At 40.8% G+C, this 15989-nt stretch overlaps 1 protein-coding gene across 1 annotated transcript in view; it reads right to left on the bottom strand.

Annotated features, from left to right (window-relative positions):
- The window catches only part of SORCS3 (sortilin related VPS10 domain containing receptor 3), a 275011-nt gene that overhangs the window by 14951 nt on the left and 244071 nt on the right, over positions 1-15989 (bottom strand). Inside the window, exons 18-22 of the mRNA XM_066190964.1 lie at positions 14674-14845; positions 10305-10491; positions 7244-7377; positions 2952-3075; positions 253-365 (exon numbers count right to left, since the gene is read on the bottom strand). Coding sequence (XP_066047061.1) covers positions 253-365; positions 2952-3075; positions 7244-7377; positions 10305-10491; positions 14674-14845 — 730 coding nt within the window. The remainder of the gene's footprint in view (positions 1-252; positions 366-2951; positions 3076-7243; positions 7378-10304; positions 10492-14673; positions 14846-15989) is intronic.

Below are 15989 nucleotides of genomic sequence, written 5' to 3' on the forward strand. Positions count from 1 at the left end.
AAAATCCTCAGGGATATTAAAAGCTGAAAAGCACACAGATGTATTAATAAAAGTAATTGTAGTATTTCCACAAAATCAGCAATACAGATTGGCTCTGTAAAAAGATCCGGCATATTAAGAAGCTTTCTACTGATTTTTATTGACAGTGTCATCACTGCTGTGCCTACCCATTCTTTTAAGCTAGCATGTCAAAAAACTGCATGTTTCAACAGTCTAGTCAATGTTAGTACAGACAAGGAAACAGATGCTCACCTGTGCTAGAGCCCTCTTGATGACTTTGCCAACATCTTGTCTCCATTCAGGGATGTCAGGGTTGTGGTAGTCCAAGTTGGGAGAAAATGACAGGAGCTGAGATTGGAAATACTCTGGAATAGAGAAAATATTTATGAGAAGATTAAATTGTTTAATCTCCTCATGCAGTGTTTAGGGTACAGGCGAGGGTGCAGAAGACAACAACAGGACTATAACTATCTTAAAGCAAGAGAGTGAGAAAAGGCAGAAGGAAGAAAAAGGTTGGCTAACACTAAGCAGACCAGAAAGCTTGCAAGGAAAGAATGCTTATAATGGTGCTTATAAAGGACATTTTGATGTAATTACAACTTCTGGCTTTCCCCAGAGAAACAGAAACAAGACTGAGAGAGGTGAGAGGATGCCTTCATGACGCCTTTGGGCTTTGTAATTTTGCGACTCCACTTTGTCAGATTCTGCTCACAAGAAGGTTGGCCAGCAAATAAAGGCAGCACCTGGCTGAAATTTGGAAGGCCTGCCTGTACAATTGCAGAGTGAACCACTGCTGTAAGAAATGTTTTCTGTTTTCCCTCCTGGAGGGAAACCAGGAGTAGTTAACTCCACAGCAAAGGAGAACACAGTGGTGCTAATGACTGGCTCATCAAGCAATGGCCATTGACAAAACACTTTGAAGTTCTGTCCTGACTGAATGATTGCTGGGAGGAAGAAAAGCTTCCTAGACTTAAAATACAGAACGATTTTAATTTTTCTCCAATTCCAACTCTCCCCACTAGGCTCACCAAAGACCAAGTCTGGAATCCTTATGGCAGCCGTGCACAACAGATTTGGGCCAGTGGGAGGCACAGATCTGGGATGGGAACCACACTCTTAAAAAAGTTCTCAGTGTAAAAGATTCTCCTTTCTGTTTTTGGAGATGTTCTGTGCCTCACCGTGAAGCAACTCATCTCCAGACACTTCAAATAAGTACCATTAATCATTTGTAAGAAGGCACCAGTTTTAGATCAAGATAAACCTGCCAGAGTATAAATGAGGAAATCCACAGAAAAGCAGGGATGTGCCAGCACACCATTTATGTGGCATCTTTTGCAAGAACTGTGTTTTCTTTTTAGATGGTGCAATATATTTTTAAATAAAACAAGTATCAAAGAGTACAGGGAAAGTCTCTCAGGTTCTGAAGGCTTAACCCAGAGTCAGATATATAAAGTCTTTAACTTTTGACCCCTTCATACCATGCCAAATTTATTTTTTGAGTAAATTCTTTTCTGTTAATCTCAAATTAAGAATATACCTGAATAAATCTCCTGCACTGAAAACACCAAATATACATGCCTAGATTATGGCCTAGACCCATAATCACTTGACTCAGGACACAGATTAGGATATAAATCAGAGGACATGTTTACTAAAGGCATCACTTGTTTATGTACTCAGACTTGAATTCATCACCAGACTGAGGGGCTGCAAGGATTCCTTCCTAAGATCAGGTCAGTCTGCAGAACAGCACTGGATAGGACTATTTGGACTGGATCCAAATGGGTCAATTTCTCTTTGTGATAGAACTCAAAACTTCGGATCTTCTAAACAGAATGGCAAAATTTCTTCCAAGGTGTTTAAAAACAGAGTGAGGAGATCTCTGTGGGACCTACTGGGACTAAAGATCAAGATCACCTGTGGGTATCACTCTTAAATATATTTGATTCAGGTTTATTCCATAACTAGTGGAAGGATGAAAATTTCCAAGTAAATCCTGCATTATGCAGTGCTCAAAATTATGAGGTAGAAGGCTCTGAAAATTTGATAATAGCAAGTCAAGGAATTACTAAATCACATTAACAAATTATTAAAGCCTATTGCATTTCATGGCCAGACAATCAATAAATATCTCTTTAGCTGCTGTTAAATCTGAGTATACAGCAGGACATTTATTTGTATTTAATTACTGAAATAACACACACACAGTGCTGACCTTCGAAATAGCCCAAGTTATTTGAAGCCCGGGTTTCTCAATAAAACCTAAAGTCCAAAGAAAAGCTTGTCCTCAAATGCTGGATGCCAAAAACTGGATAAGGAAAATAAAGACTATCCCAGGGCAGAAATTATTCTAGAAGTTTTGGTCAAAGCTGCTGGGAGAGCCCTTTCACCAAGAATTTAACAAGTCCCAAACAGGGTAAGCTCTGCTCTCTGCCAAAGGATGCTTTTGGAAGCCCATGACACGCAGATATGGCAAGAACATACCAAACAGTACCCATGGGAAAGGATGGACAGTGATAACAAAATCTGAGTCATTTCTGTCCCTCTTTTCCAGACCCCTACTGACCCCTGTCATTTATACAGTCACTGATAGAGACACCAGTTGCATTCTGATCACCTTAATGATGCACTGTGACTATTTCTTTCCACAGCTGGAAGATGAAGGAAGCAGTCTGGTTCAATTTTTTTTTATTTCTGGGAGTTTCCTGTCCAGGTGTACAGACAGATCAACAGACACAGGAGACCCCAGCCACCTTATTAATGCCGAGGTTATAAAATTAATTAGCTGTCCCATTTTATTCACTCCTGGTTTTTGTCATCATGACACATCTGAGCTACTTTGCTATCAGAGGTTCCTCCAGGCATTATCGAGTTCCTGGAGTTCATTCTGGGTCAGCAATGATTATCTGCCCTTCACCCCCCAAGATGTGATTGCCAAAGGTTGAGGGTACCATGCACTGCGACCTCCTTGGTGTCCTGGATGAGGGTGTTGCCCCCAGCGACCTGCACGGTGACTGTGTTCATCCCCTCCACGGTGAACATGTATGAGATGCTGCTCTCCAAGGTGATGAGGGGCTGCAGGAGGCAAACACAAATGACAATATCAAAATCAGGGTGAGGTTAACTCAGGATCGTAACATGCACCTGATTTATCCACCAGGCAACAATGGCTTTGCTCCTTGATCCAGGTGTGGTGCTGCAAGTCTGCATGTCCTGCTAAGGCCCAAACACCATCCCGTGAGCAGTGTCCCACAGGCAGAGGTTCCCCACATTTCAGTAAATGTGCCCTGAAATATTCTTCCATTGAACTGAAACCCATTATTGTATACACTCCTCAGCAGACCACAGTCAGCAAATGCAGAATTGGTGCAGAGGAATGCAGCGTTGTACGCTGCCGTATTTGCTGTACAAAACCCAACCTCAAACTGAAAACAAACCAAAGATGCAGATGCTTCTTCAAACAATCCATATTGTTCAGATTCAGGGCCAGCCTTTGCTTTTATGAGCACAAATCCATTTATCTCTCACAGAGCAACACTGCCCAGGTCAGAGTGAGGACATCCAGCATTGCCCTGTCCATGCTGTGATTCGGTGAGCAAGCTGCAGCCACAAGCTGGTAAACTGTGCTAACCAGGCTGAAAGCATGGCAGAATTCCTGCTGACAATGCTGACTGAATGTGGCTGTGGAAGAGATTCACACTGGAACAGCCCATGGGAAGGGCCCACATTGAAGAAATTAATGGAAAACTGTCTCCCATGGGAGGGACTCCCTCCCGTAAGCAGGGGAAGAGTGGGAGGGATCTTCCCCCTGAGGAGGAAGCATTGGAAGAGACAACAAGTGATGCACCGATCACAGCCCCCACTCCCTGTCTCCCTGCACTGCTGGCAAAGGAGGAGGCAGAGGAGGAGTGAAATTGAGCCTGCAAAGAAAGGAGAGATGTGGGAAGGTGTTTTAAGATTTGGTTTTATTTCTCATTATCCTACGCAGATTTGATTGATAATAAATTACACTAATATCACAATGTCAAGGCTGTTCTGTTTTTTAACAGTAATTAATGGTATCTCTCTGTCATTATTATGACCTGATTTTGCTATATTTTATGTATCCTGCCCATATGAGGAGGGGAGTGACAGAGTGGCTTTAGTGGGCAGCTGGTGTCCAAACAGGGTCAACCCAAAACTGAAAATCAAAGGTTCAGGCCTCACAGTGCCACTGATCTGACAGCTGGTCTATAGAAAAAAAACCCCTTCATTTAGAGAAACTACAAAAATGGAAATAGTGATACTAATCTCCATTGCAAAAGCACACAGAGGTCTAAGAGAACAGAAAAAGCCATTGTACCATTGCTGTTGTCCCTTCACTACACTGCCAGTTTGTTTTCAGAGGAAGACTTCTAAATTTCACCTTACAGCTCTCACACTTTGTCTCATCAGGCCGCCAGCCTGACTGCACTGCACAACAGTAGTCACATATGCCATTTTCACAACCAAATCAAAATTTCCACCTGCACAGGCCAGACTGGCAAACACAGTTCTCTCTCTCTAGAAAACCACCTTCCTTTGACCCCCTCCTCCATGAGCTGAAAAAGCAGTAAAAACCAAAAAAGTCTTATCACATGGCACACACAGTCCAAGGGCGCCAGGTTGTGCCAACCCTGGAGGCCCAACTAACATTTACTGAGATATCCACAGACCCTGGAGAAGCTGAATGGGCCTGCATCAAATTGCAGTTATGTCAGCAATCCTCCTGGAGGTTACAGGTTGTGGTTCTGTGCAAAGGCAGATAAGAGGATGCAGTTTGGCCTTTAAAATTACATTTTTTTCTTTTTGTATGTGTGTATGCTGGACATTCCATTATCATGGATGATTTCATCTCCATCATGGACTTTTAACATTCAGCCAACTCCTTAATTTTAATTCAAGAACCAAGACCTGGAAACTAACTCTAAATTAAATCAAGTAGTTTAAGGTTCATTTGCTCAAACCTATTAGACAGCTGGATACATTTATTAAACTGCACCTGTGTTAATCCAGGCAAATTGGCCTTTGGGCATACTGCAAAAATCAGTACAGTAGAAATTCAGCACAGGAGTTTCAGCAGGGTGGGGAGAGCAGTAGAAGAGTCTCAGCCAGATCATTTGTGTCTAAGACAATATTCTCCTGTGCAGCAGCACAGAGAGTGAGATTGCACAGTGACACAAGACCCTGGTTCTGCCTGGGATGGCCATGGGCTGAACAGGAAAGGAAGCTGCAATCCCTTAGCATGGAACGAAAATATATCACCTAATAATACCAGTCACAATATTACACATCTCATCCTTTAATTCAGTGTCCCCATTTTCCACCTCTACTGAGAACAACATAGTTTACTCATGAGTGGGCACAGAGAAAGATCTGACATAGACATTAAACATCCCAGGAGGAATTTTGATGTGATACAGGCTGCTTTTCTGAAAAAAAGAGGCTGATACAGTTATGTCTATATCCCTTGCCATTCTTCTGTTAAAGTACATTCCATGAGGTAGCAGGAGATAACACTTTGCAAAGATTGAAGAGTGCTCTGGGTCTGAGGTTCACACACAGGTAAGTGGCACCATGTTTACTCTTCAATATTTCAATGTGTACAGTCATGCCAAGCTGTCAAAGGATCAGCTATTCCATGTGCAGCTATGTCCAAAGTACCCATCCCAAACACATCCACATCTGATTGTACTCTGCTGCCTATGGGTCTGAAATTTAAGCTAGAAAATGAAACAGATCATATTTTCAATTCAGAAGGAAGCGCTGTGAGAACTGTGTGGAAATCCTCAGCAAACACCACTGCTTTGCACTGCCTTTTCTAAATTCTATTAAAAAAAAAAAAAGTTAAAGTCCTATACACAATCAACTTCTATAGTAAGGACAAAAGAAAAAAAAAAAAAAAGCAGGAAAACTCTACACTGGAGGACTTAAGCAGATGATCAAGTTACCAGTACTTAGATTGTCTCAGAAGTACTTTAACGGTTCTCTGTGTGTGAGCACTGAGGCAAAAATATCTGAACTGTGATTTTGCATGCCTGTATTTCAATGCAGTAAAAACTATGTGGAATTACCTGGTACTTGCAATGGACTGGATGTGCATACGTGGGTGGTTGCCATAGTTCAGCTAGGGTACAGCAACTTGCCAATTTACAGTAAATGTTTTTTGCTCCTGAGCTCTTCTGCTGCCTCAACTATGCTTCAACAAAAATCAGGAAGTTCTTACACTGAGCTTCCTAACTAGATGTAAAATCCCAGTAGAAGCAGCACTCAGTGTTTTTATTTTGCCTCTCCTGATATTGTTGATAGCTAGGGTAAGAGGTTAAAACTAAGCAGATTTGTCAAAGAGAAAACAAAATACTTGCATGCTTATTTTTTATCTCAAGTTCCACATTTCATGTAAAATCCCCATTTCTTTCTGCTGCAATCTCACCTCAGTGCACACCTTCAATTGCAAACGTAGACAATGACATGACTTAAACTGCTTTTGTAAATAATAGCAGAAACTATATTGTAGAATCAACAGCTGTACATTTCACAACTGTAAGCATGGAGAATAGTGCCTGTCTCACTCCTAAAGCCTATAATAAAAACTGTAGCTAATAGGCAGTCCTGCTCTCTCCATTTGAAAGCAAGACATTACTTGTATTTTCACTTACTTTAACTATTGCTAAAAAAGCACTTTTTAATACATACAGTTACAATACACATCATTTGAAAATTCACGACAAAGAAGTCTCATCTCCCTCTCTAACATAGCCAGAGTCTTCAGCTTGAAATTCTAGATACAGCTGTTTATTTGAACACCAAGACCTTTAAAGTACCGTGTTGGAATCCAGCATTATGTACTGCACACTGGCACATAATGGAAACCCTCTTGGTGATTTGAACACCAGCAGTTTTTAAACACTGTGTTGAAGGCCAGCATTATTCCACACATAGTTCAGTTTAGTTGCAAGTGAACGCTGGTAATAACAGTGGTCTTCAAATCTCAGTAGGGCTGATAACAACCAGATGGAGAAAGTAATGACTCCTAAGAGCAACACAAGACAGAAGGAAATAAACACACAAAGGTTGAAGTTCAGATAATGACAACCCTTTTCAGACAAGTTAAAAACTAAAACACAAAACAGACAAAGGCAAGAAGTTCTTATTAGGGCTGAGAGAGGTCCCTGACTGTCGTGACAAGCTTAGGAAGAAAAAATTAACCAAAGGGTATCTGTACCTTGGTGCTGTTGCCAAACCACCAGAAGTAGGTAAGTGTGCCTGCCTGGCTGGGCCAAACTACTGCAGTAATGTTGACATCCTTATTTCTGATGGCAACAAAGGGGACACTCAGATGGACGTGCTCCACTGGACCTGTGGGAAGAGAGTTCATTATTAAAGGCTTTGAGCTAAATCCTCCCTGCACAGTTGTGCACAGCAAGGATCTTTCTTTTAAATAAATCAGAAGTCCTATGTCAGCAGTGAGAGTCTAGTTAAGAAATAAAAGAGAATTTCAGCAGTAAATTAATAACAGAAAAAGATAATCAGATTTTAAAATAATTTCCCCCCGCCCCCCGCCGCCCCATAGTGTTAATTTTCAGACAGGGTCAGAACTGGGTTTAGAAGAATTTTTTAAATGCATTTTGAAGAAAAACAATAAACTGGCTTTGCATTATATTTATATAGGGAAGTTGCTACTGAAAGCCATAAGGATAGGACATAAAAAAGGGATAGGACACACATGAGAAAGAAGAATTTTTCTTGAAAATATAGCCACTGAGCTACTAAGAATTGTGAGAAAATCATTTTAGCCAAGATGGCTTAAATCTGGTTATCTAAGAGACATTTATGACTTGATTAAATACCCCCAACAGTTTTTTAAAAGGTCTCCAAAATAAAGACTCGTGATTTTGGAAATCCTTGGTATCTTTTTGTCTTAGGCCTGACCTTGGGAAGTCTTTGAGGAGTCAGTTGCCCCTAGTAAAATATCAGGAACCACTTGAAAGATGCGTTCATTGGCATAACAAAGCATGTAACTGTCAGAAGCACTTGATTCTGAAAGACTTAAAAAATAACTAAGTACCAATGCAAAGTTGCATCTAATAAATACAAATGCCCAGAATAAATCCAGGGCATGAAGCCCTGAATTCAGAAGGCAGATCCTCTCTAGAAAAAACAACATGTGTAAAAAATACTGAGGTTTTGTTTGATACTTTGTTTAAAGCTTCTACTATCTCCATTGTTTTTCTTCTTGTTTAATCTTTTGGTTTTGCTGGTACTGAATTTCAGCTGATAACTGCTGCCCATCACTGTTACTTTCTGGATAGTACCTTTAAAATACAGCAAACTGACAGACTATTCCTGTGGGATGGAAAGGACAAAATAAGTCAGAATCTTATTTTTTGTAAGACATTCATTCTGGGAAGCAGGAAATTTGGTGATTTTAACTGAGACAATCCTCTTGTGTTACTTCTCAGCACGAAATGAGGACATTTATCAGTTTTCCATCTACTTGGATTACAAAGAGTATGGAGAGCAAGAGCTGTTCTTTTACCACTGGAACATAGAGCTCCAAGCACAAAAGGACCCTATTCTTGCTTTTGGCACATTGAAACTTGATCTTTTTTTTTCCCTCATTTTCCCAAGAGGTCTCTACCAGCAAGTCACTCCTGAGCTCTGACCACAGGAAGGACTCTGGGTTTGCAAGAACAGCAGCTTCCCTGAAATATTTTGTGACAGCGCATGTAAGAGGAAAAACACTAACATCTTTGCTTCCTTTAAATATCAAGATAAGCAGCTTGTCAGCAGATTCCAGAAATATGAAAAGTTAACCGGCTGCTAATAAAGCTGCAGGGTAGAAAATTAATGTTGCTTGAGGCCAAGGAGCCTTTTTCTATCTTTTTTTTTTTTTAGCATAGGGTCCCAGTACCAGAGCAATTGTATAGTAAGAATGAATCGCAGGCATATTTGTCTGTACATTTGAACTTCAAGGTCAAACGTCCTACATTGACCAGTACTTCCAAATATATTAAAAGTTTAGCACTGAGTTGTCATCCTATTTCAGCACTAGCATGAATGTAAGTGCTTGCAAAATATTTCCCTAGAGATAATGATAATAAATTGTCCACCTAAGAATGCTGTAAAAGTCAAAGGAGAGATCTGAAAGGTTAATGAGGAAAAGGGTGAAGCAGCAAAACCAGGCCAAGGAATTGCATTCTGCTTTAAAATCCTCACCATGAAAAAGTAGTTCCTTTGAGAAAATCAGATAATCCATACAAATCTGGTTGTTATTACCAGGTAACCATCACTTTTGTCAGCTAATGGCCCAAGGTGAAGGAAAAAACAGTTAATGCTCTAATAACAGGTTGTTAAGTGCAGCCATGATTGACTTTGAGGGAATTATGAGCATAATAAAAGCTTCAAGGAACATTTATTCCTTCACACAGGGAGCAGGAAATTAAAATGGAGAAAAAAGTTCTTGAGTTTTGGAAATTTCTAGCGTGCTTCCTTTCAGCAGAAAAGTCCAAGCAAAAAGCAAGATGTAAGACATTCTGACAGGTAAAGAGGGGAGGCAGACAGCTATGACCACCATTAGGGACAAAATTGATGGGGTGCATCTGAACACAGATCATCTAATACTCTGAGAGTAGATCAAAGAACTGGGCTCTTTTCAGTCTCATCCTGCATTCCATACTCTCTGCTCTCTGCTGTGGCTTTGAGAAGTTAACTGAGAGCTCCATATTTGAATTTGCTCATGTGTCAGCTGTAGAGAAACTGCATTGATCTACCAAACACGACAGAAACTTCAGGGATGTGTGTCAAACACATGCAATGTGAAAAGCAGCACATTAGCCCTCAGTACATTCACATCTCAGGAAGCATGCTCAGCATAATGCTTCTATTTCATTAAATTAGCACTGAGAAAACACTGTGAACACCCTCTAATTCTGAATAAGTGACTCAAAATTTAGTACTTTAATGTAAGCCTCTTGGAATGAGACGTGTATTGAAAATACACATTTGGACTTTGTTTCATACACTGCTTGGTCTCTGACCATTTCAGACAGCCCAACAGACTTCTCTGCAAACATACTTGTGTTAAAGAAACCCCTTCCCTTTCCCTTCATCCAATAAAGTCTATTTAACAAGTTAGAAGAGTGTCTAGAAGCCCAAGCCGTCGGAAGAGCAGGAGCAGCACGTGTATGTGGGTTTGCATCTATTCTTGGGCCCCACTGAAGCTGCAGGGACTTACAGTGAGGTCAGATTTTTGCCCAAGGAATGTGGCAGGTGGAAATACTCACAGACCACATGCAGGAACAGGACAGCAGTGTCTGAGCCCAGGCTGTTCTCTGCATAGGCTGTCACCTGGAAGATCCCAGCGCTCCTATATATGTGCCGGATGCCATCCTCCACAGGGCTGAAATTGGCATAAGACACTGCAATGCCATCTCCAAAATCAAGCTGGATGTTTGTCCTTTGGAGATCACCCTGCAGCAGAGAAGGCTGGAGTAGGAAACTGGACTGATAAAAAAGGAATTGTATTACCCTCCATCCCACTTAGTTCCATTTCATTAGCATGGACACAAAGTAGTAGCTTTTCAAAAAAAGCTGAGCTTTGTTCTGTCACTCCCCAAAGTGGCCAGACACAGACAGCAGAAGACCAACACCTCATCCTAAAGTAATTGAAACAGGTGACATGAATCATCTCTTGCAAATGTCCACCCCTTTTTACACAGAGTTTAGAAGACCAGTTTCAGCTAGACATGCAGCTTCAGGATGACTGCATATATGCAGGTTGAGTCCCACGTTGAGGACTGACAGATTTTTTTGTCTAATGTCAGTCAACACAGAGACAGGGCCTGGATACACAGGAGAATGAAGCAGATGATGAGAAAATCTTTTCTAGGATTACTGTCAATGACAGTTATTAAATGAAGTAGGGAAAAACAGACAAGAAATTCCAGCAGCACAGGTATTGTCTGGAGACAGAAGTTGCACTATTTTAGTTTAAATCGTTCTTTAAACCACTGTAGTTGAATTGCAGAAGTGTCTGTTATTTCAGTTTCTGGAGCCTTATTTTGTACTTGCCCCCAGCTGACAAATGTAACACAAAACAAGGCTAATTTAAACAAAGCTAAAGCCCATTGCAGTGATTTCACTAAACTGAAATAAAACTACAACTCAGATTAGATCTCTGTAGCTTTACCTGCCTGCATATATATAAGATGTGTTGTGACAAGTAATTTCCTTTCATGAAAGATCTGCACTGTATTCACTGGGGGTGAGGAAGATACTACTACATTTTGGAGATGTTCCTAGCCCCAGACTGAAGTCAATCCCTAGATATATTGAGAATGGGATCTGAAAGTTTTTTTAAAAAATTGAAAAATCTCTGCTCATAAATTTACCTTTTTTAATGGGAAATTCAGAAGTATTTTACAGTCATCTCATAAACCCCATTATAGCTGTAAATGCACAGGGAGAACACAAAAGAAGCCAGACCACAATGAGGCAGGTCCCATGTGTAGAAAATCAGGACCTGAGCAGCCCCCACAGAATTTATCCTCCTCATGGACTACACCTGCATAAAGAAATTAGAGTGCAGGAAGGGTATTTTTCAGATATCAATTTACTCTGAGTATATACTTGAGGTCTTCAGACACTCATATAATCAGGATTATTGCATGTAGTTTTTGAAATATGGATATTTGATTATATATGTTAGATCCCTCTCCTTCCTTGCTCCATCATTCCCATTTTATGGGAGCCACGGGAGTTTTGGCTACTGACTTGATCAGGGCACAATTTTCGTCTCTGCCCTACTTGGACATTAAAAGTTCAGTATAAACCAAAGAGCAATCAGAAAGGACTAAAGTGGTAGTGACACTAAAACATACCTATAATACTGAGTAGTCAATAACATCCTTTAGACAGAGCGTTTTTAAAGTCTTTCTAAAAATTCTCTAGCAGGAGCAAAATTACACTCTTGAGATATTCAGTTATTTGATAGAAGGGCTCCCACAGCTTGTTAAACCTTTCAAAACCACTTCTCAAGGGAATGCACTAAGACCTCAAGTCCAACTTATACGGAAGATACTGAACATTGGATAAAAATTTGATCCGGGCTGGATTCATCACGGATGACCTCAGGCTTAAATCTCTTGCACCAATCATGGCAGCTCATCTCCCTTGCCTGACAACTCTCTTTTCTATTTCCTCCTTGCTTCTCCAATATGAGTCTATCTGAAATGAGATGGTTTCACATAGAAAAGCGGGGACAGATTTTTCATGACTAAACAGTAGCAGATGATCTTTTCACCCAGTTATGAGCAAAGGTCTTCAGTGCAAAGGCTGCCCATCACACTAATCATGTTTTCTTTCTCCTTTCCGTACCTCTGTATCCAGTATATAAAATACTAAACCAAGTATTGTAGTCCCACATAAAGATGTCAGATACTCTGGAGTTTATAAATATAAATTAAAATAGAAGGAAAGTTGAGGCATTTCAAAAGGAAAAAGAAATCATTGCTAACCATTTATAATCAAGAGGCACGTTTTGTTGCTTTATGCCCCATAAATAATTGAAAGGGAACAAGGTATGGGCTGTCACAAAGATTGGCTCTGAGTAAGGAGACCAGTGAACACCAGTGACTTGTGGTCAAGAACACAACTCCAACAGCTATTTGGCAGTCTATTATTTCTTTGTGATCAAAACCAAACTCAGATTTAAAAAAAAAAAAAAAAAAAAAAAAAAAAAAGTCTAAAAAGGTTCTTATCTCCGCATGTTCCCTTGCATGTATACAGTCCAAATCACAGTCCAGCCCCATATTCCTGAAAATACGGAAAAAACCATCAGCCATTCTGCATTTCTTTGTCCACAGTCATCGCCACACACATATTCTGAATACCACTGTGAAGAATCCTACTAAAGCTAATTCCATAAAACCTGAGAAATTCAGGTTTTGATTAACTGTGATGAAGTCTCCATTTAACACTGACAGCCTAAAAGGTCAGTCACCTCCATATATTGAGCGTGTGCACTAGAAGGCAGGAAAGAACTGCTGGTTCATCAGGGCGAGTCTGACACAGCTGAGTGGAGCCCACACAGATGTATCCACAGCAAGGTTAGTCAGGCTGCTGTTTGGCTCAGAAAGGAAGTGTAAACTTAGGTACAAAACTACCAGCAGTAAACAGACTGACCAGAGAAGGTGGAGGAAGACAGGAGTGAATCTGTATGGCAGCAAGGTAAGTAATAACTAAGACCTCTACAGAAATTATTACTTCCAAGTCATTGGCCACAATTCTTCTCAGGTTCACGCCAAAAGACTGGAATACCTTTGTCCAAAATCTCAGTGTTCCTTTTCTTTTCTTCCTGAAAGTCTATTATTTTAAGAAACAAACTCAACACAACTTTCTGTGGAATAAGCTGTTCACCTACAGAGGCGCGTTCTGAAGATCCTCTTCCCTTAGAAAAAAAAAGTTGTTTCAATGAAATATTTTTAACTGCCATTATTTTTCAACAACAGACATGAGAGTGAACGCCCTCACGTATTTATTCAGCTGCCTTTTCAATCTCTAAATCCTTGCAAAGATTTCACTCTTCAGCTACCTTGACTGCTACCTTATTCCCCATCTCTTTATCATTCTTCATACGCAACAGTTCCGCTTGAGTTCCCTAATAAATTACTAGTTGATTCCTAATTTTTAGATTATATCTGTTCTTTTCTGAACTCCCACTCATAGTGTCTACACAAATTGTCTTACCATGTCAAGTCTGCAGAATAGAAAAGAAGCAGCAAGTAGACAAGAAATCCCCCTCGTATAAAAGCAGAGCATGCATGAACCTCTGAGGAAGTAGGAAAGAGGCCCTGTCAGATTAGTGTATTCCCAGTGAAATACTTAGCTAATGTATAAGAATTTAATTTAGTGTGAGAATGTGTCTGTGGTGGTCTGCCTCAGCTGTCTCCAGGTACTTCTCCAAAATAGCATACACAGGACAGAAAATCTGATGAAAAACAGTTGTGCCTCTCCAGCACCACCTCAGCCCCTGGTCAGAAGAGCCTCAACATTTTGATGCTTTTGGCAGCAGCATGGCCTGGTGTCACTTATGCTACTGTTGGCTACAGAGGGAACTGTACCGACAGATAAATACAATAGACAGGGGCTGGGGACTAGAGGTGCTTTAAGGAGACTCAATTCCTGCTGCAAATAACAATGCCCCCATCGTTCCCCATGAGTGTGAACATGTTCCCCACTGTTCTTAACCTTTCCCAGAAAAGATGAAGTTAAAGCTTTACATCCCAGATACCGAATTGTTGATCACAGAAACAACACTTCTGCCTCACAAACTCCATAAACTGCAGTTTACTGGAGGCAGCAAGAAGTGAGTGGGGAAATAAATTTTTTGACCAGTTCTATCTTTCTTCAGCATTAACATCATCACTGACAGACAAGATAACCACACCCTTGGTGTGACCCGATATGACCTGCTTGTATGAGTCACTATGGCCTCCAATTCTCTTAAATTCCTTAGGTCTCATAAATCACTCTTCACCATTTCATGGTCTCCCTTGATTGCTACTTGCCCCTTAGCAACCTGAAAAGTGAAAGAAAAGAAGGACTGGCAAGTCCTGCCACACCAAGAAAGGTTTACTGAGACCAGTACCACACCTCTTCCATAAGGATGATGAAGGTGGCATTGTGGCCCTGCTCCATGACCAGCTTCCCATCCGAGGTGAGGATGTGCAATCCCCGAGGTGCTTTTCCAGGGCATTTCTCCATCTTGGCCATGTACTTCTCTCGCAAGCCATCTGTGCAGTTATTGGACACGATCCTTCGGTACCTGGGCAACAGTAACAAAAGGACACTGGGCTCAGACAGAGGGCAGAAAAGTTCCTTTGTTTTGTTTTTGTTTTGTCTCTCCACATCAATGCATCTGTTTTTTCGAAGGCTAACTCCCTGCACAATCCCCTCACAGAAAGGAAGACTCAAAGAAACCCAACATTTTATTATGTAGGAGAAAGCCAAACCAATCGCAATTCAACCTTCCCCAGAGATTCTCAGTAGGATCACTGAGAAGAGACACATTGTGGAGGTGAATTACTCTGCCCTACTAAAAGGCAGAGAATGTCTCCAGCCCAGTGCCTGCAGGATTGCATCCTGTACCCCATCTTTTTAATTATACCATTAGGTATATTTAATTATATTTAATTATATCATAAGGTTTTGTCTGCCTCTATTGGGCTAGAGGGCACTCGAAAAATATGCCAAGGGCTTTGCCCAGCTCAGTTTTAAAATGATTTGAAGTATGGGTTCTTTGCTTGGCTCTTCTTGGAAGAGGATGGCTACACAGCAAGACACTTGGCTACTCCCCCATGTTGTTGAGGGTGGGTTAACCCTTTCTATTAATTTCATACCAACTCCAATTATTTTCTTGTTGCTCTCTGTCAAGAAAGCTAGAAGCAGTCATACTGGCCAGGGCTCCTGTAATTACATCCCATATTAAAAGCAAATTTTCAGCTGAAAGGGAGTCTCTGAAGTCAAATGCCTCCGAACTCCCAGCAGCTTCACTTCATCCAGGAACAGAGCTGGTTCCTGCCATAACCATCAAACAGGCAGGACACATGACCCAGAATCAGCCCTACAAAATTTGCAGGGTCTGACCTGTCCTAGAAGGAACATTGCAATTTTGCACCAGCCAGTGCAACTCAAGTCTCACAGCATTTCCTGCAAGATAGCAGAGCATTTGCAAAGTGATGCTGCCATAATAAACCAACACTTGCCATCTGTTCTGGGTTACACCAGGAGAAATCAGCACATGAAGATCGTCTGAAATGCAAGGCATTGTATGTGCAAAGTGAAAATGGCAGAGGAACAAAACATAAAAGAGGCTAAAAATTGCTCATTTGAGACTTCCTAGAAGCTGATATAAATAGGAGCTGTAAGATAGTAAGAGGTTCAATAAAATACAATGTGAAATACCTCAA

The sequence above is a fragment of the Chamaea fasciata genome, unplaced genomic scaffold, assembly GCF_029207755.1.
Source record: "Chamaea fasciata isolate MVZ Bird 193981 ecotype frontalis unplaced genomic scaffold, bChaFas1.0.hap1 SCAF_9, whole genome shotgun sequence".
Lineage (NCBI taxonomy): Eukaryota > Metazoa > Chordata > Aves > Passeriformes > Sylviidae > Chamaea > Chamaea fasciata.